Raw genomic sequence first — 23,544 nt, 5'->3', positions numbered from 1 at the left:
GTAATTTTTTGTAATAGAAATTTAATTTTGTATTTTTCGAACCCGGAGTCTCTTGCGAAAATTAATCGTGGGACATTCCTAACGTAATAGTCTTTATATCAAGAAAATGATTATACCTTAAATCCTGTACGTTATATGGATCACTTTTTTTGTTTCGGCCTCTTTTGGAGCGTGCAACCAATCCTGCATAGTGTATACTGGAACATTCATTCTAGCATTTTGTATGGAAACTGTGCATAGAATCTACTTCCATATACGAATGCCCCGAATCTAAAAAACTATGCTGTATAATATTTAAATTGCTGCTTTGTACGATAAATAGTAATAATGCTGCAATAAACTGATTTCCGTTTTGACCGATACAGGTATCAGAGAATAAACTTATTTCGGTAATATTTGAGGCAGAGATTTTATGACCTTAAGCAGGCATATACCTATTTCAGAACTGTTCCTTTGACCATTAATTTCTGTCCATGTGTAGCAGTGGACTTTTTGACTAGCTGCTTCGTAAATTGTGAGATTATACGTGGACAGCTTTCTACTGTAATACATTGCTGAGGCATATGAAGAAGATATTTGCAGAACGCTTTGTAAATCAAACGTGACACTTAAAAAAATATTATCAGTGATTGTTCACTCTTTGTCTGATTTTTTTGCTAAATTTGCTTCGTCTTGTCTTTTAATGTGGTCCTGATATTTTTCTTCTAAATCTGCAGCTTTTGTCTTCAAGTAGTTCATGTAGGCTAGGCATGATCCGTTTTAGGCTTACAAAAAGACAAATTAAAGTTGGTACCAAAAATGCAGCGGTACGTTATTTGAGATGCATATTCCTTTCCCGTTTTATTGCATATTCAACATATACTTCGTACATTTTTAGGAAAGATAAATTAGAATCTAAATATGTCGTTTAGTTGATAATCTGGAGGAGTGAAATGTCATGGTTGGAAAACTTTGCATATGAGCTTTGATTGAAGCTATAATATCAGGTTTGGTTTTATTAGCCGGTTCCTTTTGCCACGTTTGTCGTTAGCTGCAAATATTCCTATGTCATTTGCTCCAGAAAATGCCTTATCCACTGGCCCGTGTCTTATACACAAAGTGCGTAGAAAAAAATTCTTGAAATCTCGAATTTTTTTACCTTGTTTTAGGAAACGATAGTACCTACTTGTAGTTTTGAGAGCACCTGTTTCATTACGACCTCTTCTACAAGTAGGTTCTTTGGAATCGTCAAAAGAAATATAATCTTTTTGACGATTATAGTCTAATCTCCAAAATTCCGAGCATAATTGGTTTCTGAAATCATCATTAAAACTAAGGTAGCATTTGAATTTACAAGAGTTGCAATTAATCAATTTTGTTTTTTTTTGTGACCAAGTGACCAAGTTAACATGATCATTCTTCCAGTCTATTGTTACGCATACCGAGACATAGACATTTGTCGTGTGTTGCGGCATCGCACCTTATATTTGGAATTGGGAATTTTTCCAGGTATTCGGTTACTACTTCCGAGTGACTTGGATTGAAAAACTAAAAATCGATAAGAATTTACTTGGTCAGTTTTTGCAATATACTCACGATATCGACAAGGGTTGAAATGATGAAATGAAAAAAAAAATTCAAATCTTCAACAAATATCCGGCATAAACTGAAATTATTCTCAGTTTTTTTCCTCGTTTTCTTTTTCAGTGCACACATACTCTACATATTCCGGTTAAACGTTCCAAACACATTATATTTGCCACACTGCCCCCAACGAAACCAAGTTTTTCGGTTGTTCTTACTACTGCAGAACTTACACCTTCCACACAAATTACTCTGGATAGGTTGATTTCTTGTACGCATGCCACAAATTTCGGCTAACCTCATACGAATTTTGTTCTAGAGCTCGTCTGTGAATATGTTCATTAATAAGGTGATACAATGGCTTCCAAAAACTTTCATCTAGGAATGCGTGTGTTTGTATTCGATTTTTATATAATGTAGGAATTTATTCCAACGACATTCAAAGAACTGTAAAAAATTACCATTGGCCAGTTCCATTTTACTGATACATGAATTTCGACATATTCTTCATCACAGAAATGCTCCGAATTAGTATCAAATTCTAGAACTTCTAAACGATTCTCTTGCAAACTTGCGTCATCTTCTGATTCGGTTCGGAATTAGCAACAATTTTGTCAAAAAGTTGTTGCTACCTCGTAATCCATATTCATATACAATTTCTAAAATTAAATGTCTATTATTTAAACTTACTATGTACCAAACACGACAAAAACTTACCATTGAGTATAACACAAATGATGACTTCGGTCTCTCACACTGTCGGGTCAAATAACATATGAACTATCCGCATTTGGCAACAGATTTTTCAAGACTAAATATTGCGCATTTGGGTTTTAGCGAGAAAAATCTAATACGTCGGTGTAAGAGACCGTACGTTACCATTCGGAGGTTAAATAAATAGTCCGAGTAAACATCGAACAATGTTAGGGACAAAATTCAACCTTGTCTGACTTCTCGTTGCGTCGATATTTCGTCAGATTCTTAATGATACGAATATCCTTATCATCTATTCTTCTATTTTTTAGGATCTGCATAAATTTTACATGCTGTACTTTATTGACTGCCATTTCGAAATCCACAAAGCGTCCAAAGACATATTTTCTTTGATCACGGCATGTTTATAATAGGATATTTAACGCAAAAACTGCCTCCTAGTTCCCATAGCATATCTTATTCTTCTTATTTTGCTACTCTGTATAATTGTACAAAATGTTTTCAAAATTTAATAATTTATCATAGGTGTTCCGATTTCTATTTTCTATGTCACTTGGTATAAAAATTATGTTTTATTATCGTAGTAAAATTTTTGTACAACACTCGTATCTACCTCATTAATCTTGATGAGTAACTTACGTCATAGCATAAACAAAAATGTGTTATTAATGTATGTATATATACACTTGTAAAACAAGTCATTCGACGAGACTTTAAAATAAAGCGTAACAGTGAAGTCCTTGATTGAATCAAACTTAACTCTACATTATTTGAAAAGTACGCGCTAAAAACGTTTTATATCCACAGCTGAAACGCAAAGGCCAACAGTTCTAGATGTAAAATCAATAAATACGTGCTGCTTCGTCCGTTCTACGATTAAAATGGTTTTTATAATGGAATTAGAAATATAATTGATTTATTTGCGTCATTGGAAGTCTACGTATAATGAAGCGGTTTGTGGTATGATATCAGCTGAATGGAAAAAGTGATAAGCTACCAAAAACAATCTATTTTTAGTGTATATTCTTCTTTGGTGTTGGCACCCTCAATATAGATCGATTGAAGAGGTAGGCAATATATTTTACAGTAAAATCAAAACTATCAAATATCTAGATTAAATATTATAATATATTATATATATATATATATATATATATATATATATATATATATATATATATATATATATATATATATATATATATATATATATATATATATATTATTATTGCAGCAATATTTTAGTTTTACTATTACACACATCTCTAGTTATCTGCTTTGCTGTTTATAATAATACTAATCTTAATTTATTTTTATTTTTTTATTAGGTGTGTATATACCAATTCTTAAAATAAAAACATGTATTGGTTAGGTTAGTTATGTATACACCATACTTAAAATAAATGTTTCTAAATTAAATACAGAACCATTATACCTACTGGTCAATAAATATTTCCGGTTGATTGCCATTTTTGCCATTAATTTATCGTTATCTATACAGGATGAATACAATAATATTTTGCTGTCTAATATAAGCACGCATTTAATATATATTTTTCATTTTTTATTTTAAATGTGGTAAATAATTTTCTATTGAAAATTTTAGAAAAACAATGTTTTCTAAATAATCGTTGTGTTTTGTTTTTAGCGTCTAAACAATGTGTGACACATGTTTATTTTATTTTAAGATATAACAGGCAAATAAAAATATTTATTTTCTTCGTCTTCTTTCATGTAGGCTATAAGTCTTATGTGAATGCTTCTAGATAAATTCCTGTTTAGCGTGTTTTCAACAATTCGTTTGATGATTTTCATTCCTACGGTTTCCACCATTATTTACCTAATAACTGTTTTGTTTTAAATTTTGATGTTACCTTGTTTTCTATAATTTTGTTCTGTCATATTGTATCACTCAGATCTCCTGCGGTTTTATTTGCTCTATTTCCTTGTTGTTCTATTTTTCTCACGCTTTTCCTTATATCTGTTGTTATTGTAGCATATATCATTTAGATTTACTTGTTCTTTTTTCTGATTTACGGTTTTCGTGAGTTGATAGTGCCGAATCCATTTTATTTATTTAGCTTTTATGGCATTTCGACACACTTATGAGATTAAAATATACAATAAACAAGTTAACACGTTGAGGACGGTGTGAGATTACAGGTATGCCACGTCGTTTTTACACTTTGTTCCGGCGGGACACTGTATTGATGCCATATAACAAATTTTATTAAACAGGCGTGTAGGTCGTCAGGACTCACGGTACAATGCTAAGTGAATGTCACAGAATAAAGGGCCGTCCTAAGGTTAGTTTTGAATACGAATTTATGATAGGGTAAAGTAAAAAAATGATCGCACTAAAGAAAAAAATATTTATTGGATAGATCAAAAGAAAACACATTCATTAATAAACTAACATACTGGAAAAAGTCTTTAAACAAGAATAAATTAATTGTCACTCCTTTTGGTCACGTTATGATCTTAGAAAAAACACTGTACACAATAATTATTATTACACCCTTTGCACCGCCATTTTGATCGTCAACATTTGTTCATGGTAGTAAGTCTTTCTTAAGTTTTTTTAGGTTTGCATAACAAACAACACTACAATATTTATTTAAGTACTAATTTATGTGTTTTTCACTCCTCATTTGCGAGTGGTACAACCGTTTCCAAGACATAAGTGAACTAGCGAGTTGTTCTCTATATTCAGTAATTTGAATTGTATTTCCTGTTACTAATTTGAATACTAGAAATAAATTTACTAGACCTCCACTAAATATTAGCTTAAGGGCCAATTTTCTGTACCACTTATTGCGTCTTTTTACACAGTTTGAATAAGCTTTTAGTTGATCTGAAAAATCAATGAAACTTTTTGATTTGTTATAACTCACTACAGCTGCTGGCTTTTGTATTTCCGTATTATTTTTTTTAATGTCACCTTTCATAAGCTTTTGTGACACAACTTTTTTTGAATTCAGCTTATTATCAGCGATTTATTCTGACAGTACCAACCAGATGAGTCTATCATTCTAGTGATTCAAATTCAAATGAGAAAGCTCCACTGGTGTAATAGTTGTCCGCATACAAAGTATGCATGGTTAGAAGATTAAGTCGTCAGTGGTGAGGTAGTAGAATGTCGCTCATCACTGGTAGCCAATGGGTTGGTGTGGATTTGATAACTTTAGCCATCATTCTTATGGTGTTTTTAGCTGAACATCAATCTATTGAACTGAGCACTATCGATCCATATTGGTGCGCAATATTCAGTTACAGAATAAACAAAATCTAAGCCTGAAGGCCTGAATGTGGATATCAGTGCTCCACTTGCTATGCCGCAGAGTTTCTAAATGATATTATGTCTGGTTTTTAGCTTCTCAGCAACTGTACTTAAATGTTCTCTAAAGCTTTAAGTTTTATCCAAAGTAACGCCTAGGCATTTTTGGTGTTTATTATGATTGAGTCGGGTATTATCAAAGTGAACGTTAAGTATTCTAAAGCCAAATTGTTGTTTAGGTGGAAGCAGGTTACTTGGGTTTTAGAGGCGTTGAAAGTAACCTCCTATTACTTCTAGGTTTTCCGTCAGAATCTCTTCAGCTTCTTCTAAGGATTTTATTTACGTTAATAAAGCCCAGTCATCGACATAGGCAAACTTTGTTGATGTTATTGGCATGTCTGCGATGGAAAGGCTAAAAGCAGTGGTGCTAGTACCGCGCCTTGTAGCAGACTCTTTTTAAGTTTTTTTCTGGGGGCACTTATTTCTGATCCCATAATTACTTGTAATACTCTGCCGGTGATTAAGAATTATGGCGACGGCATCTGCGTTGAAGGTAGAAATAGTTATAGTTATGTTAAGAGAAATAATCATGATTTTTTTGAGAACTTTTTATAATTTTGATTTTGTTTTTAATATTAATGTTGACTTTAATCTTAAGGATAAGGGTAAAGATAATAGAGTCACAAAGGTAGGCCAGAAAAACGATCAAACTGCAATAATAAATCAATGCATAATTCCTCATAATTGTAATGTCAGAAAAAATCAGGGCAAAAACAGAGCTAAGCAGTGGCGGATCTAGACATTTGCCTTCGGAGGGAAACTTTCAACTTGGAGATGGGAACTTCCAATGAAATACCAACCTCAAGACATAAAAAAAGATAAACCAAAACTACACAAAAGACATAAATAATAGGCTTTCTTTAATTTTGGACCTTCTTGGAGGTGGGTATTTTACTATTCCCCCCTCCGTGTATCCGCCACTGGAGCTAAAAGTATTAAACATGACCATTATCATCAGTTCTCTTATGAAATTATATCAGAGACTTTTCCAAGCTTTAGCCAAATTAACGCTAAAAAGCAAAGTACCATAAATAGCCCTAAAACAGAAAGGTCCAACACTGGTGACAAAAAGAGTGAATGTACTGCAGAGACTAGTAAACAGAATAAAACAACTAAAAATATGAATAAGTACAATAGGAAGAAGAAAAATAAGAAAAGTGCAAAAATTTTAATTGGAACGTGGAATATAGGAATATTAGAAGAAATAGGAGAACTACAAAACCAAAAACCTGATCAAATAAAAATCTACAAAATAGATATTTTAGCAGCATTGCAAGAAATGAGATAAAAGAACGAAGACATCTGGGTATACGGAAAATACCCAATATGTCACGATAATTCACGTGGTGGACAAGGGGGGATAGGTTCCATAATAAATAAAAGATACAAGCACGCGCTAAAAAGTTTTACTTTAAAATTACTAATTTACAATAACAATAAATATTGAAATGACGTTGAATTAAAGACAGCATCAAAAATGACACACATGTTCTTCTTTTTCTTCTTTTTTTGTTGTTTCTGTATTATTAACGAGTGTACAATTTAAGAATTTCTGACAATTTTGCAAAGTTGGTATTTCTGAGAACTTAAGTTTTTTCTTAGTTAAGTTAAGTAAAAACTTGTATGGTGGAACGGAAATTACAACTAAGAAATTTTTTTGAATAAGCAAAACTTAGGCAAGATTTTACTTAGATCACGTTGGTGGGACCGGACGTAAACATTAACGAAAGGATAGCTATTCTGAAAATGAAAGGAACGTTTCTTTGATATAAATCTCATTAACGTGCACGCTAGTACAGAGGACAAAGAAGCAGAAGAAAAGGATAATTTTTATGATAAATTAGACCAAGAAGTTTCAAAGATAAACAATTATAGCGTTAAATTAATTTTAGAAAATTTAAACGCAAGCATTAGAAGAGAGGAATTATATCAGGGACCAATAGGTATACATAGCCTGCATAAAATAAGTAACAAAAACGGGCAGAGAATTATAGATTTCGCAGCAGACAAAAAATGGTAATAAGCAGTACAATATTTCCACACAAAAATATCCACAAAGAAACATGGGTTTCTCCAGATATGAAAACAAGAAATCAAATCGACTACGTCTTAGTGGAAGCAAGACATGGTCTAGACATTTCCAGTGTGAGAAGTCACAGAGGAGCAGACAGCAATTCCGATCACCACCTTGTGATAATTAAATATAAACAAAAAATGAACGCCAAGGAAAGAATAAGGTGAAAAAAAAAATATGCTTTAGATAGATATATTGGCCACTAATGATGAAAAAAGAGCCAGATATGAAACGAAAATAGAAAACATAATTGAACAATGTAATAAAGTAAATCAAAATCAGGTCAGGAACATCGTAGATAAATGAAGGGTTTTAAAAGAAGCAGTTATAACAGCTGCAAAGAAAGTAGTGAGTGAAACCAAAGAACCTAACCAAAAAAGATGGTATGACAATTACTGTCAGAGGCTAATGGAACAAAAAATCAAGCTAGGCTTAAAATAATGATATATAGATGATAATAATCAACAGTGCAGAAAAAACCAAGAGGAATATATTGCAAGTAAGCGAAAATCAAAAAAATACCTAAGATTTGCAAAGAAGAAACAAAATAAAGAAAAGATTTAAAGCCTAGAAGAACATGAACAGAAAAATTCTATATGTAAATAAATTCTGAAAAATATAAAACAATTCTATAAGGAAATACATTTTGAGAAGAAAGGTTTCCAAACAAAAAACAAAATTATGCAAAGACGTGTTTTCATTTCTGCTGTTTCTAACATCCTTTTTGTCCTCTCTGTGTCAGGTCGTATTACTGTCGCTAATGTCATTATTGGTCTGATTTATCCATATTGTTTTATTCAGGCAGCCTGAGGCTCTGTTTGCTCTATTCACTTGATCTTCCACTACATCTTAGTAATTTTGCTGTTGTAACCATGGTAAACATTTATATGCAGATAAAAAGGATAATATTTTAATTGCAAAATTAAAAAAAATATACAAATTATTGTCAATTGTTATGATAATAATAACACTAGTTTGTGAAATTTTCTATCTACTATAAGTACATATGGTAGACATATAAGAGGAACCACCAACGATTCTTGAAGTTAAAGATCAGTTAAAAAACTAGACAGAAACAAATCACCCAGAACAGATAATCTCCCAACTGAACTACATAAAGAAGGTGGCTATGAGACCATAACGACATTACAGCAGCTTATAAAAGAACTATTGACACAGAAATCCCTCCTTAACGATTGGAATATTGGAATACTTTGCACTATACACAAAAAGAGATATCTTTGAATGATCTAACCACAGAGAAATTACGCTTCTAAACGCAACGTATAAAATATTTTCCATAGTAGTATGTCACCGTAAAGAGTAATAGAAGAAAACAAAAGCTAGAAAGTACTCAGACAGAGCATGTCCATTGGAAGAAAAAACGTCCACAAATTAAGAAATGAACAGGGGCAAACAGGGATAGAGTTCAAATTATGAACACGATAGAGAGTTTTTATAGACAACTATACAAAGAACAGCAATGTAACCGGAGTGGATCATTACCAAAGATAATCAATCAGGGATCTGATATTTTACCGGACGTAACACCCAATGAAGTTCGAAGGTCAGTGCAAGAAATGAAAAACAATAAGTCCCCCGGAGGCGATGAAATAGTGGCAGATGCCTTGAAAGTGGCTGGAAAAGATTATGGCAGGTCCTTGACAAACTATTCACTAGATGTTTGAAGGAAGCAATAACACCAACCCAGTGGTATAACGCAGAAATTATCATACTTCATAAAAAAGGGGATGCTACCGACCTCAGGAATTACAGGCCCATAAGTCTACTTTCACATATTTATAAACTATTTACAAAAATAATTACGAAACGACTAGAAAATAAATTGGAATTTTATCAGCGCATAGAACAGGCGGGTTTTAGAAAAGGCCATGGAACAAACGATCACCTACTGGTAATAAAAAATCTTATAGAAAAATGCACTGAATATAATAAACCACTAGCTTTAATATTTGTCGACTATGAAAAGGCATTCGACACTAAGCTTTTGGAATATATATGTAAAAGTGCAAAACTGACCGACAAAGGCATAAACATAAACGGAGAAAAGCTTAGCCATCTAAGGTTTGCAGATGGTATTGTACTAATAGCTGATAGGATAGATGAGGCCAAAGAACTTTTAAATCAGCTCTACCTTTTCTCGCTAGAAGGGGAATTGAATATAAATATATCTAAAACCCAGATGATGACAAATCTTGTAGTCAGCGAAGATATATGCGTAGGAATAAGATCCATAGACCAGGTAATGGCCTATAAATACCTAGGTCATGAGATTCGCATAGGAAAAGATAACCAAACCGTTGAGCTTCTCCGTTGTATAAGACTGACTTGGACAGTCTTCGGCAAGCTGAACCATATTTTTAACTCGTCTGATATACCAATATGCCTTAAAAGAAAAACATTTAATCAGTGTGTTTTGCCATTGTTAACTTACGGTGCGGAAACGTTGACCATGACAAGGAGAACAGTTCAAAAGATCCGTGTGTGTCAAAGGGCGATGGAGCGTGCTACGTTGGGTGTTTCACTACGAGACAAGATCCCAAATCGCCAGCTACGACAAAGAACAGGAGTGGCTGATGCAGAAGAGAGAGTAGCAACACTGAAATGGAACTGGGCAGGTCACGTGGCTCGAAAGAAAGATAATAGATGGACAAAGCGGATACTGGAATGGAGACCAAGATATGATGCCTACCGAAGCAGAGGTCGTCCACCAACATGTTGGACTGACGATCTAAAACATTGTCATAGGAATTGGATGTAAGAGGCACAAAATCGAAATAGATGGAAAATTATGAGAGAGATCTATGTCCAGCAGTGGATAAGCGAAGATTGAATGATAATGTCACCGTATGGCACCATATGCAGAACGGGTAGTAGAAAAATACCAGGCTGGTTTCAGAGGTGGTAAATCGACAATTCATCAGATTGCAACCCTGGAACAAATTTTGGAAAAAACACTGGAATATGGCATTAATACTTATCACATATTTATAGACAACAAAACAGCTTACGAGTCTGTGAATAGAAGAGAAATATTAAAAGCAATGAAAGAGCTATGAATACCAAATCAGCGGGCAAATTTAACAAAACTAACTCTTGAAAAAGTTGAATGTAGAGTACGAATTCAGGGGGAACCTGTCCTATCCTGAGGAACGGGCTGCACCAGGGAGACCCTCTCTCCTGTATACTGTTCAATATGGCTATGGAAAAGGTAATACATATGCCACAAATCACAACCACTGGTTCATTAGATAATAAATCAGTGCAAATCCTGGCCTACGCTGATGATGTCAATATTGTTGGGAGAACGGAAAACGCTGTACGAGAGGCGTTTGTAGCATTAAAAGAATTAGCTACAAAAATGAGTTTAATAGTAAACACCAACAAAACGAAGTATATGAAAATAAGCACGCAACCACAAATCCTACGACCTCTCGTTATAGAAAACGATTTCATCGAAGTAGTGAACGAATTTGTATACTTGGGAACACTGAAAATAATATTACTGCAGAGATAAACCGCTGAATTTATACAGCCAACAGATGCTATTTTGAGCTCAATATCCCCCTTAAATCCACAATTATATCGAGAAGTACAAAAATCAAACTCTACAAAACAATAATACGCCCAGTCCTAACATATGCTTCAGAGACCTAGACTCTAACAAAAAATAATGAAAATATGTTGAAATGTTTCAAAAGAAAAGTATGGGAATCTATGGAGCAGTGAATGACAATGGAGTGTGGAGAAAACGATACAACTTCGAACTTTATAGAATATACCAGGAACCTAATATCGTAAAACATATCGATAGGACGCCTGAGGTGAATAAAGCACGTAATGCGGATGGAACAAAAAACTAGAACAGCTAGAAAAAACGCTCCTTGATAGACCTATTGGTCAGAAAAGAAGGGAAAGACCCAAAACGACTGGAGAGAAATTCTTAAGTAGGCTAGGACCCATGTAGGGTTGTAAAGACGGAATGACGATAGGTACATATTATGATTACTGTATTTTTAAAAATATTTTTATATTGTATATATTACAATAAATAAATGTTAACATTACTTACTGCAGTTTTAATCTATATAAAAATACGACATTTTAAATTTTATTATCATTATATGAATTGGTTTTGAAATGGAAAATTTATAAACAATACTATAATTAACGTCTACATATTTGCATATACTCTTATTATGCATATTCTTTAAAAATTTTTACATATTAGCGCCAATTTTGTGCATATATAAGCGCATATTCGGTCTCTTTTCTGTTGCATATATTCCAGTCTCTATAATAGTTATAATAAAATATGCTTATATCTTTATGGGCAAAGAAATGTATCTATAATAATTTTGAATTCCATATTTTAGATGGATTTACTTCGCGCCCTTGTAGTTGTTTCTGAAAAGGCTGCAAATATAGCTAGAGTATGTAGACGAGATGGACATTTGTTTGAGTTATTAGTTCAGAAAAAGACGACAGCTGAAGCTAATCCCCGGTTTGTAGAAGATTTTAAAACATTAGCAGATGTACTTATACAAGAAATGGTTAAACATGATATTGGAAAACAAGTAAGTATGTCACGTTATTGTATTTTTAGTTGAAGTTTTCGACCCAGTAATGAGACCCTTCTATTGCAGCATTGCTGACCAACTTTAGATTGTCCAAGGTGCAGGTTAAAGACCACTTGGGATAAAAAAGAATATTTTGTTGCTCTTCACATTCTCAAAAGGCACCATTAGATGTTTTTGGGTTCCACTTCATTTAATTCATATACGGTTTAAAGTGGTCCACATCTTGAAATCTTGACTAATACCCGAGGGTCCCTCTTCTTGACGTGTAGGTTAGTTTTCTGACGGGTCGTCACTCAATGCAGAACACTTTTTCTGGATTTTAACCTTAAGTTATTTCCTGTTCGCGTTGTATAATGGGTAACGGACATCGAAGTTTTGTTTAAACTTTTGTATATCTTTAACAGCTGTTAACAGTAGTGCAAAACCTACCATTTCTATAGAAGGTTGAGTGGGGTAAGTGTCATACATCCGGTTATTATCCTGTATGTTTCATTTTAGGCAATATTAACCTTTTAGGTAGACCGATCGGTCCCAAACTGTGCACGCGTACTTTCCCATGAAAAAACATGTTGCCTGTGCAGTTTTTCTTAAAGTGTCAGGGCAAGTGCCCCAGTAAGTTCCAGCCAATTGCCTTAGTAAAGTGTTTTTGATGGCGATTTTTTGTCTTACATTATGACAATGATGCTTATTTGTTAACGACCTGTCCAAAGTTACTCCGAGGTACTTAAGTTTGTCTTCATATTACAAGATCTTGTTGTCCCATGTTACTTGCAATTTTCATATTACATTGTGAGTACTTATAAGAAAGCGCTTACCATTATAGCCAGGTTGTCAGAATATAGGTAGTGTATTGTACCCTTTGTTATTGGTTATTCATTTGTGTATATATTGAAGAGAACTGGGGAAATAATCTTCTTTTCTTATTTTTGAAGTTATACTTCTATACGCGCGCTCCACGTTGGAAATTTGTACGGGAGTGAATCTGTGAAATCATTACATATGTAAGATAATGAGTAAGTTAGAGACAGAAGATATATTTTCTCTCTCTTCCTCTCTCGAATATAAAAATGTTCCTTTTGTATATATAATTTATTATATATAAATTATATATATTATATAAAGATATATATATATACATATAATATTATATATATAATAAAATATTTATTAATATTATTATTTATGTGATATGTTTTGTATTATTTATTAAATGTTCATAATTATATTAGTCCTTTGTATTTCAAAATAATAATCTCAATAAATCACTGTATGACCCAGAACTGTCAATTTTGAAATACGTTTGTGTCATGTCCTCGGTAATATAGTAGTCAGTATCCCCGCCTGTCACGCGGGAGACCGGGGTTCGATTCCCAGACGGGGAGGACTTTTTTATTAATATTATTACATGGTATATTACATATATGCGTAAGTAGAAAAGTTATGTATATTATTGTCATTTTTAAATACTTATGAATATTGCATTTTAATTTGTATTGTATTATTATATTAATAACAAAATAAACAATAAATTTTACTGCAGAGTATGTGTAAAAAAAAATTTTTGCATTCAACTCCTTTCATACATATATGAAATTAAAAATATATATTTTCATTAAAATATTGATTCAATCCTTCATTTACTATACTCCTATTACAGATCAAAAGTTGTTTATTAATTGTTAGTACGTTGTTATTAATTCTGTTTCTCCTTCTGCTATGTCTTACCTATAGCATTACATATGTAATGATTGTGCAGATTGACTCCCAAATAAATTTGTAACGGCGAATGCGTGTATAGAAGTGTAACTTCCACCGGCAGTCCCACTGGACTGCCACACCCGTTTTGTTTATTTTTGCGTTTGCTTTTCATTCTTATACTATAATCTAGAATCTCCTGTAGTAGAGACTCTACGAATTTCAGAGTTCAGCAGTTTACGGTAATTCAGAGTGTTATCTTATTTATTTTTTCTAGTTTTTTGTGGTTCACGATATCGTAGGCACTTGTTAGGTCAACTGTGCGACTCCAGTTATTTGCTTGTTTTTCAAACCAATCTCTGTAAATTCTGTGAGGTTCAGTATTTGTCCGGAACATAATTTTTCATGCCTAAATTCAGACTAATCAAAACTTTAATCATACAATAAGATAACCTTGAACATTCAGAGTAAACAAACATCTAATTTTATATCTGATATTCGTACCTCACAAATTCACGAAGAACAAATAAATAATACCAATCGAACAGAATGAATTTTCATAACATAAAGTCCTTATTTATTCTTCAAACAATTAAAAAAACCAATGTAGAAATGTTTGGAAAGGTTTTAAAACCCCGCCCATTGTAACGTCAGACTTAAGTAGTCCATTACCGGCGGTATATTAGTCATCGCGTCGGTAAACTTTTGATGTTTTTTACTCTGGTTTATTATTAGATTCACAGAAATACTTATCGGAACGGTACACATGATTGTGATAAAAATTTAGAATAGAACATTCAGATTGTTTGTGACCAAATTGTAGTAACTAATTATTGAGTTTCGTCGTTGATTGAATATCGAATATCCCAATCAATTTGGGTTATTCAATCAACGGTTTCGTTAAGTCGGTGAAATGGAAGACAAACAAAAAAAAAGACAATCGTACGGAAGAATGACTGACGTTGCTAAGAAAATGAGATTATGTAGCCATAAATTGGGCACTGTTAAAGGTTAAAGGTTAAAGGTTAAAATACGTTTATTGACGTTTCAATTTCCACTTCTGAAATCTTTTATTTTTTTATCTACTTTTGAGAACGATTTCCGAAGTGGAAATTGAAACGTCAATAAACGTATTTTAACCTTTAATTGTGGCTTATTCCCATTTAAATAGTAATTAATTTAAAATGCCACAAGAAAATAGCTTCAGAACAATATTAATGAAATAAATGTTAATTAATGTAATATAAGAGGATATTTTCTTAGGAATATCCTATTTTTAATAAAACTGCTATTATATTAATAATTTTTTACATTTATTTTTAAATATTGGGCGGATCTTTTTTTAAAATAAATACCCATTTATTTTTCTTAGCCTGCTTCATCTTCTTCGCCAGATTGTCGCTTCATCTTCTTCGGGGTCGACCTATACTTCTTCGTCCCGTTGGCGATATATCTATAGCGATTCTCATCATTCTCCTTTCTTCCACTCTGCTAATATGTTCATTCCACCCTTACATAAGGTTTAGCTAGTATTTTAACATAGGATATTTTTGTTTTACTAAAAATTTTCATACATTTTTTAGTTTAAAGAATTATCAGCTAATATAAAAGGAGAAGAAAATAACGTATTTAAAAACAAATTAGGAGAAAAAATATGTGTAGAAGTAAAACCTAGCGAGGAAGAAACATCAAGTCTATTAGAAATTGTATTAAATGGAGATCACTTAGCAGCCACGTTGCTAGCAGCAGAAGTTCATAGAGACTTAGATATTGAGCACATTAAAACTGATGTACCTGAAACAGAATTTAATGTCAACTATGAAGAATTGGGTATATGGATTGATCCAATAGGTAAGATATTTATACAATCTTTAATTATTTATTTTTAACATTTGTTATTGAATCCTTGAATTTCAAATTTTCCTGTTATTTTTCTAGGTAATTGTCGGTAAATTTTCAATAAGTACGTTGATATGAATAATTGTTTGTTAACATAGCGGGATACTCATACAAAATAGGAATAGGATAGAACATTTGAGAAATATTTTAACTACCTTTATCGACACAATAAGTAAGACCGTTAAATTAATTAAGATCCTTATACTAGTACTAGTGATTTTACCCGTTGCCATGCGACGGGGGATCCAATCAATTGTCATCTACAGTTATTCCACTCAATTTTTTATGACTGCCCCAATTTTTTTCAGGTGAATTATTTGTAGAATAAATAAGCAATAAATCTTCCGTATCGTTTAACTCATTAGGTTCTTCTTCTTGTTCTTTTTCTTTTTATATAGACATGACTCTGTCTGTTTTTCAATGTTCCTCCAGTAAGTTGTCATTCCATCGTTTTCGTGGTCTTCCTACTGCTCGTCTTCCTATTGGGGAACCGCCTCTTGCCGTCTTTACTACTCTATTTGTTGTACTTTGGCTTATATGATCGTTACATTCTACTCTTCTATTTCTTACCCAGTTCTTGATGTTCTCTACCTTGTATCTACGTCGTATATCTGTACTTCTAGCTCTGTCCCATAGTGTCTTACCATATATTTTTAAGTGTTTTCATCTCTGCTGTTTCTAACATCCTTTTTGTCCTCTCTGTGTCATGTCTTGTTTCTGCCGCGTATATCATTATTGGTCTGATGACTGTTTAGTAAATTCTGCCTTTCGTTTCTTTCCCAATATTTAAATTTCTCCATATTGTTTCATTTAGGCAGCCTGCGGCTCTGTTTGCTCTATTCACTTGATCTTCCACTTCAGTTTCAAGATTTCCGTAGCTAGGTAATGTGATGCCTAGATATTTGAACTCTCATTAGGTTGAAATGATATTTTAGTCTGTTGTACAACTTTCATAACAAATAAGTCACTTTCCAAGAATCACTTAACTTTTGCGTAAAGTTGTCTTGCGAAAACCAGCGTAGCTCGAGTTTGGCAAGTCGTTTGTTGGTAAAGTTTGAGTTTTATATTATACTTTTTAGGTCTCACCATATTCTCAGCCAAAATTTTAGGATCAACAAAGAATTTAACATAATAAATTTCTTGCATATAAACCAAGTAAATATAAAAAAATATGTTTGGTCATTTTTCGAAAAAATTAATTACTGATGAAATAATAAAATTTTCGAGTAAGGATATTTGAATTATCAATTTGTAGAAATAATTAGCAATAAATCATTTGTATCGTTTTAAGAACAAAATATGCTTCATTAAGACCTAGTACAAAGATGTAATATACTAAGGATGGAACATGTTGATATTTTTATATGTAGCTAATCAACGACGGAACTGACATCACATTACCAGTCTACAATATCTTACGTAAATTTGACAGGCGATTAATTTGAACATAATTATTCCGATATTTTAATGTTAAACAGGTAACATTATATGTTAAGTCAACAATTTAATGTAATCTTTTCGGTAAATCAATAAATTCATTAAATTTTTAATGTTTTGCATCCAGTCATATCAGTGGTAGTGACATTCCGGAAACAAAAGCCGGCCATTGTTATCAGCTACTTTGAAAGCAAATATTTATTTATATGTTCCATCCTTAGTATATTACATCGTTGCCTTAGTAGGTTGAAATGTCAGTTGGTAGATGGCGCTAGGAGTTATCGTCGTCCCGAATAAACTGCGTTTGAGCTTAACGTGCCGTCTAATCCTTTTATTAGATTTAATAATAATATCTTGTTTTATATATTTATACTGAATCTGAATCCGTGGCTTGCCTTTTAATTCCCGTGTCGATATTGTGGTTAATTTTTTTTGCGTATATATCGTTTGATTTGTTAACGTTCGATATGTTAGGTATACTTTAAATATATCTGTAATATTCTAATCCGCCTTTTATTGATTTTTTTTACCCAAATATTCAGGTTTATATATTCGAGTTACACGATTCGTTAATGCTTTTATAATTTCTCCGTTTTGCCTATGGTAATAATTCGAGTTGTTGTTCAGTTAACGGCCTGTGTGTTTCTTTGATCTCTCAAAAGCATTTGATACCATAAACGTAAAAGTTGCTATAAAGAAGTTAAAAAATCTTGGTTTTAGGGATCAGTTCTCATTATGGCTGTCATTTTATTTACATTCTAGGAAGATCCTCGTTAAACTTAGTGACTTACGATCAGATTATGGTGATATTAATATTGGGGTTCCTCAGGGTTCAATATTGGGGCGATTAATATTCCTATACTATAATGGTATGTCTAGATATTTCAGTTCTAATAACATATTTATGTATGCATATGACACAACTATTGCTACATCTGCTTCAAGTGTCGAGGAATTAACTGTTCAACTGAATGCTATATCAGAAGATTTTACAGAGTGGTGTAAAAAAAATGCTTTAATTGTTAATGTTAAAAAAACCACAAGCATGCAATTCTGCTATGGATCAAATGCAAGTTAGCAGTTTTTTCGTAAAAGTAAACGATAGCTTGGTTCATTCTACAACTTCAACCAATTTTTTAGGTTTGTATCTTGATAGTAACATGAGCTGTTTGCAAAAGAATAAATAGTAGTTATTACGCAATATTGCAATTAAAAAGTTTTCTTAAAGTGAAACAGGTATTGAATATTTATTATGCAATTGTTTATTCTCACTTGGCCTTCAATATAGATCTTTGGGGAGTGCTGTGAATGCTACAAGAGTGTTTGTCTCTCAGAAAAGGATAAATCAGTACATTTTTAATTTACCATATACTTAGGCATTTATGTCGACAATATTTAAAAAAAATACAACATTTTAACAGTACCTTCTATATATATTTTTAAATGTATACATACATGTATATATGTATATATGCTTGTGTGGTTTTTTCATATTGTTCTTTTTAGATGAACTGATGATGCTTTCTGATTAAGAAAGCGAAACGTCTTCAATAAATAGATGAAGTAGCCATCAACTTTGTCTTTTTCTCCACCTTTTGACCGAAAAAAACCCACCACTCTTCTGAGTGATCCTTAATTTATATTGGATTGATGGTCGTACTCCTTTTCTCGATATATATATATATATATATATATATATATATATATATATATATATATATATATATTAAATGTATACATATAAATATATACTACATGTCAAAGCCAATATAACTACCTTTGGTATGTTGGTGTATCTCCCAAAAATTTTCGCATGCATCTGGACGTCGAAAGTAGCACAGCTTTCTGCATGATCTTATATACACGTTCATTTAGATCCAGCTTTTTTAGGTTTTCTAGGAGGTTCTTCGGAATGACTCCAGTAGTAGAAAGAATAATAGGTGTCGTCTGAGTACTTTTCATTCTCCATTCTTTCCTTATTTGTATTTCCAGATCTCGTTGTACTTAACACGCAGATTATTGTTGTTAGGTATCGTCACATCGATTAGTGTTGTTTGTCTCGTTAATTTATTAATTCGCACGAGATCTGGTCTATTATGTGCTACAGCTTGGTCTGTGAGCACAGTGCGAAATTATTATTATTATTATTATTATTATTGTGTGTTAGTTTTCGATGTACTATGTACACAGGTTTTTGGTTGGGTCTTCGTTCCTCTAAAATATCTAAAAATGCAATTTGTTTATAGTTTTCTATTTCCAGACTTAAGAAAATTGTGAATTAACCTTTCTTATGACCCCAGATCATGAACAGGATGGAACTAAGACAATGACTTTTTTAATTGTAGGGCTTGTGGTTCGAATTTTTCTATAACAAGTTTCCAATTTCTGGGGTTGTCTATTTCGGCCCCATAAGTCCTTTTGTAGAATCCACCATCCTACTGGAAATATGTTGTGATAAGGTAGTGATAAAAAGGATGTGTGGTGTTAAACTGGCACCGTGGTAAACAGTGAAACTACGTCAGAGCTAACTTAACCCTTGAGTGCCCAAGCAACTAAAAGTAACGGAAATGCCTAAGCGGGGTACCTTCGGAATCCCAATATGTAAAATATCAACTCTTTAGCCAATTGTTAACAAAAGCTACTTTTTATTATTATTTCACATAAATTTATTTTATCTAGATATTACTAAATCTCCCAACACTTGATTAAAAACAAAAAAATATACATATTACAAGTTAAAATTAACATAAATTTTTTTTCCGGTATATAACTTGTAGTAATAAAGTGAAGTGAAGGAATATATTTTTTTATATTCACGATATTGTTTATTGTAACAATTCTCACACATTATGATTCTTGGTTGCTTTCGGAGCTCACCACACACAAATATTTTACTTTTTTGTCAATATTTCTCGAACATTGGTAACAACTTGTTTTCTAGTACAGGTTGCCAATTCGTGTTCCTCCTCCGTCATGTTTACAAGTATTCTACAGTTACTTATAAGAGCTACTTATAAGAGTTACTTATAGAGCTGTTTTTACATATGAATGAAGATTCTTGCTTGTGGCATGCTTGTTCATATTGATTCTAGCAAGTTCATCTCCCAGTTATATCAAAAACATTTGTCGACGGGAACTAATTTGTTTTTTCCAGCTAGGATTTTTTCATTTCATATGATAAATAAATTCAAATTACAAATATCTATCATATTTGTGAAGAGTCTGTAGGGTCATTTAGAAGTTTTTCGACTATACGAATATTCTCGTATGAGTTTGTCAGCGTTGTCCACCCCACCTTTGGTCCTTTTATAATCTAATTTCATAAGAGGCTTGTTCTCTCCATCTTTTTTCACACTGTCGTCATTGTGTTGACTTGATAAAATGTGAACCATTTTATTTTTCTTTGGAACATATGACACCATGGAAAGATCCTTGGAAATGCAAATATTGACGATTGTGGAAGTCTAGATTTAATGTTTAGTAATAATGGTATATCTGGTTTATTTTTTCGAATAGTATCTAGTAGAGTTAGTCGCTTTGTCAGTAGATAATTGGCTAGTGGAACAGTAGTGAAAAAGTTATCAGCGGTAAAAGCTCGCCCGTTGTTATGGTATGGTTTTGTTAAATCGGTTACTACTCGATAGCCTTGGTTTTTCTCTGATTGATCTCCAGGATTCTTGCGAGTGTATACTTGAAGGTTGCAAAAATAAGAAGTCTTGGTATCAGTAGCTACCCAAATTTGAATGAGATACCGCCCTGGTTTCGATTTGATGTCGAAATTGAATTGTCGAAAGGGACATTTTCCTCGAAAGGAAACTAATTGTTCATCAATTATAATGCATTCATATGACTCTGAGGCTTTTTGACAGTTGCTGACAAACATATCCCAAATTTCTCTAAATATAGCATGTTTATCTGTTTTTCACTTTTTTCTCTGTTACCCTTGTCATCAAATCTCAAAAATACCACATCTCTCTTGTAGATTCTTTTTTTTATATCTAAGGGCACTTGCTTTGATAAGGACGCCGATAAAACAGTCCAATTCTTCTCTTGTAAGCAGAGTTCATTGCTTTGGATTAGTAGACTTTTTTTATTCCAGTCTTCAAAATATCTATCTGCTTGATGAATGATGAAAACCTAACCTAACTTAACCTAACATTCATATATCTGCTTTTTTGTTTGTGTAACAACAAATTGTTTTTTTTTATTTCCGTTATAAATAAATTAAATATTTATATTAATGTATTAGCACTATAACTATACTGAGTGATACCTGGACGAGCATCAACTATGTTTTTTAGTAACCTTCTTGAGACAAAACCATTGCATTCCAGATTTTGCGGTTAATTTAGGGACTGCCTCGTATATGTCACATTTATCAACTTCTTCTGCTTCCTGGTCTAAGTAACCTTCACTTTGGATTTCTAGATTGTCTTCTGTTTCTGAACTCACGTCTCTAATATCCTCATCATCTTCGTTTTCTGCAACTTCATCATAATCCATTTCCGAGTCATCTGATTCATCATTCCAATTTTGAATAATGCTTTTTAACTCCTCCCGCGCTAACATTTGTTTCTTGTCAAACTTGCGCATATTTCTAACAAAAATGGATAAAAAACTCATCAATTAAATAATATAAATTTGAAACGTAGATGCCTAAGTGAGGTACTGGCAGAACTCCAGCGCTTTTTTTTTCGTCGTAAAAAACAACCAATATGCGACAGGTCTCAGGACAAACTAAAAATAAGTGAAGAGGCTTTGTTCCAATGCATATCTACATAGGCGTTATGTTGCCAAATTGTGCAATTAAAATATATATTAAGACTATTTATTACTGAGGTTCCTAAAGTACCCCGCTTAGGAATTTAAGTGTTAATAGAACGAATGTTCAAAAAAATGACAACCAAATCTACTTTAATCGTAGTGAACAGGCATTTAAATAAGATATCGATATCAGTGCTATGAATTGCAAAACAACTCCTTACAAGCACGGAAAGTTCCAATATTGATTTAGACCAACCGACAGGGTACGGAGAGCATGGTTCATAGAATAGCGTTCATACACGAGAACTACCCTTAATTGGCAATAGACAGTTACTAACGTTACTGTACCGCCTTTGATAAGGTCTGCTGCAATTGCAGTCGAAATACTAGACAGAAATAAATTCAGACCATGGTTCACAAAATAAGAAAACAATATATCATTACCAAATATCGACTGGAATCCTCCACTCTTTATGCAAGTGGTTTACTATATTTGGATAAAAATATGGTAAATGAACTGGTAAATAGTATCCGATTTAATTAATCTACAAACTGACCACGGTTTTCAATAGCATCAAATTTCTTTAAGATATCAATTTTTCTGTTCAATTCCCAGTATTTGATATGACAAGTAAAACTTTCAGTCAAAGAAAATAGTGCCATAATGAGCAAAGCTTTAGAAAAAGTGTAGGAATGTTCACCATACTAAAATCATATTTGGAAGAAATCCACTTCTGAGTCAGATATGAAACATACATATTGAAAATATTTCCAGTACCATTTTGAGATACTCAAAATAGTATTCAAATTCACAAAGTATATTCACAAGAGTCGCCATCAAATGAAAACGTGACCACTACAACATTTGCCGATGGTATTTAGTAGGAAACTCAACCACATCTATAAAAGAACGATTTCGATCCAAATTACCAAATTTTCAGTTTAAGTTCAGAGAAATAGTTCTCCATAGTGCTTGTCTTTTTTTTAACCTCTCCTGTCGAAGATCGGCAACAATTTTGACAAATTTTTATGTTCTGAGTCCTCCTTAGCAAATCGTTTGACCCCATGCCGTCTCTAGTCCAATATATTTTTATACCAGAAGGACTGTCTGCGTCCTGGTCTATGTATATCTTCGATGTTACCCTTTGTTTTAAGTTAATAGAAGTGATATCTATTATGTGCTATTACATGACACATAATTTTTAATAATTTCGATCAGTTCGCGTTTTCTACTCATAATCCCCAATTTATATACCAAAATTTCAAATGCCTCAAGTCTATTCAGGCCGCTAACTTTTAGCGTCCACGCTTCAACTTCACACACAAGTGTGGAAACTGTACATGTATGTATGTACAGCTGGTTCCTAAAAAAACTGATAGGACTCTTAGTAAGATTTGATCATTTTGAGCAGTGTATTTGATTGGTCTGACATTATATATTTTTTATGACAGATAAATAA

At 32.6% G+C, this 23,544-nt stretch overlaps 1 protein-coding gene across 1 annotated transcript in view; it reads left to right on the top strand.

Moving 5' to 3' along the window:
* Positions 1-2,976: 2,976 nt before the first annotated feature.
* The window catches only part of Ipp (inositol polyphosphate 1-phosphatase), a 35,124-nt gene continuing 14,556 nt past the window's right edge, over positions 2,977-23,544 (top strand). The window contains exons 1-3 of the mRNA XM_072535010.1: positions 2,977-3,344; positions 12,086-12,286; positions 15,568-15,835. Coding sequence (XP_072391111.1) covers positions 12,086-12,286; positions 15,568-15,835 — 469 coding nt within the window. The 5' untranslated portion in view covers positions 2,977-3,344. The remainder of the gene's footprint in view (positions 3,345-12,085; positions 12,287-15,567; positions 15,836-23,544) is intronic.

This window comes from Diabrotica undecimpunctata, chromosome 6, assembly GCF_040954645.1.
Source record: "Diabrotica undecimpunctata isolate CICGRU chromosome 6, icDiaUnde3, whole genome shotgun sequence".
Taxonomy (NCBI): Eukaryota; Metazoa; Arthropoda; class Insecta; order Coleoptera; family Chrysomelidae; genus Diabrotica; species Diabrotica undecimpunctata.
This window is presented reverse-complemented; position numbering and strand designations above follow the sequence as displayed.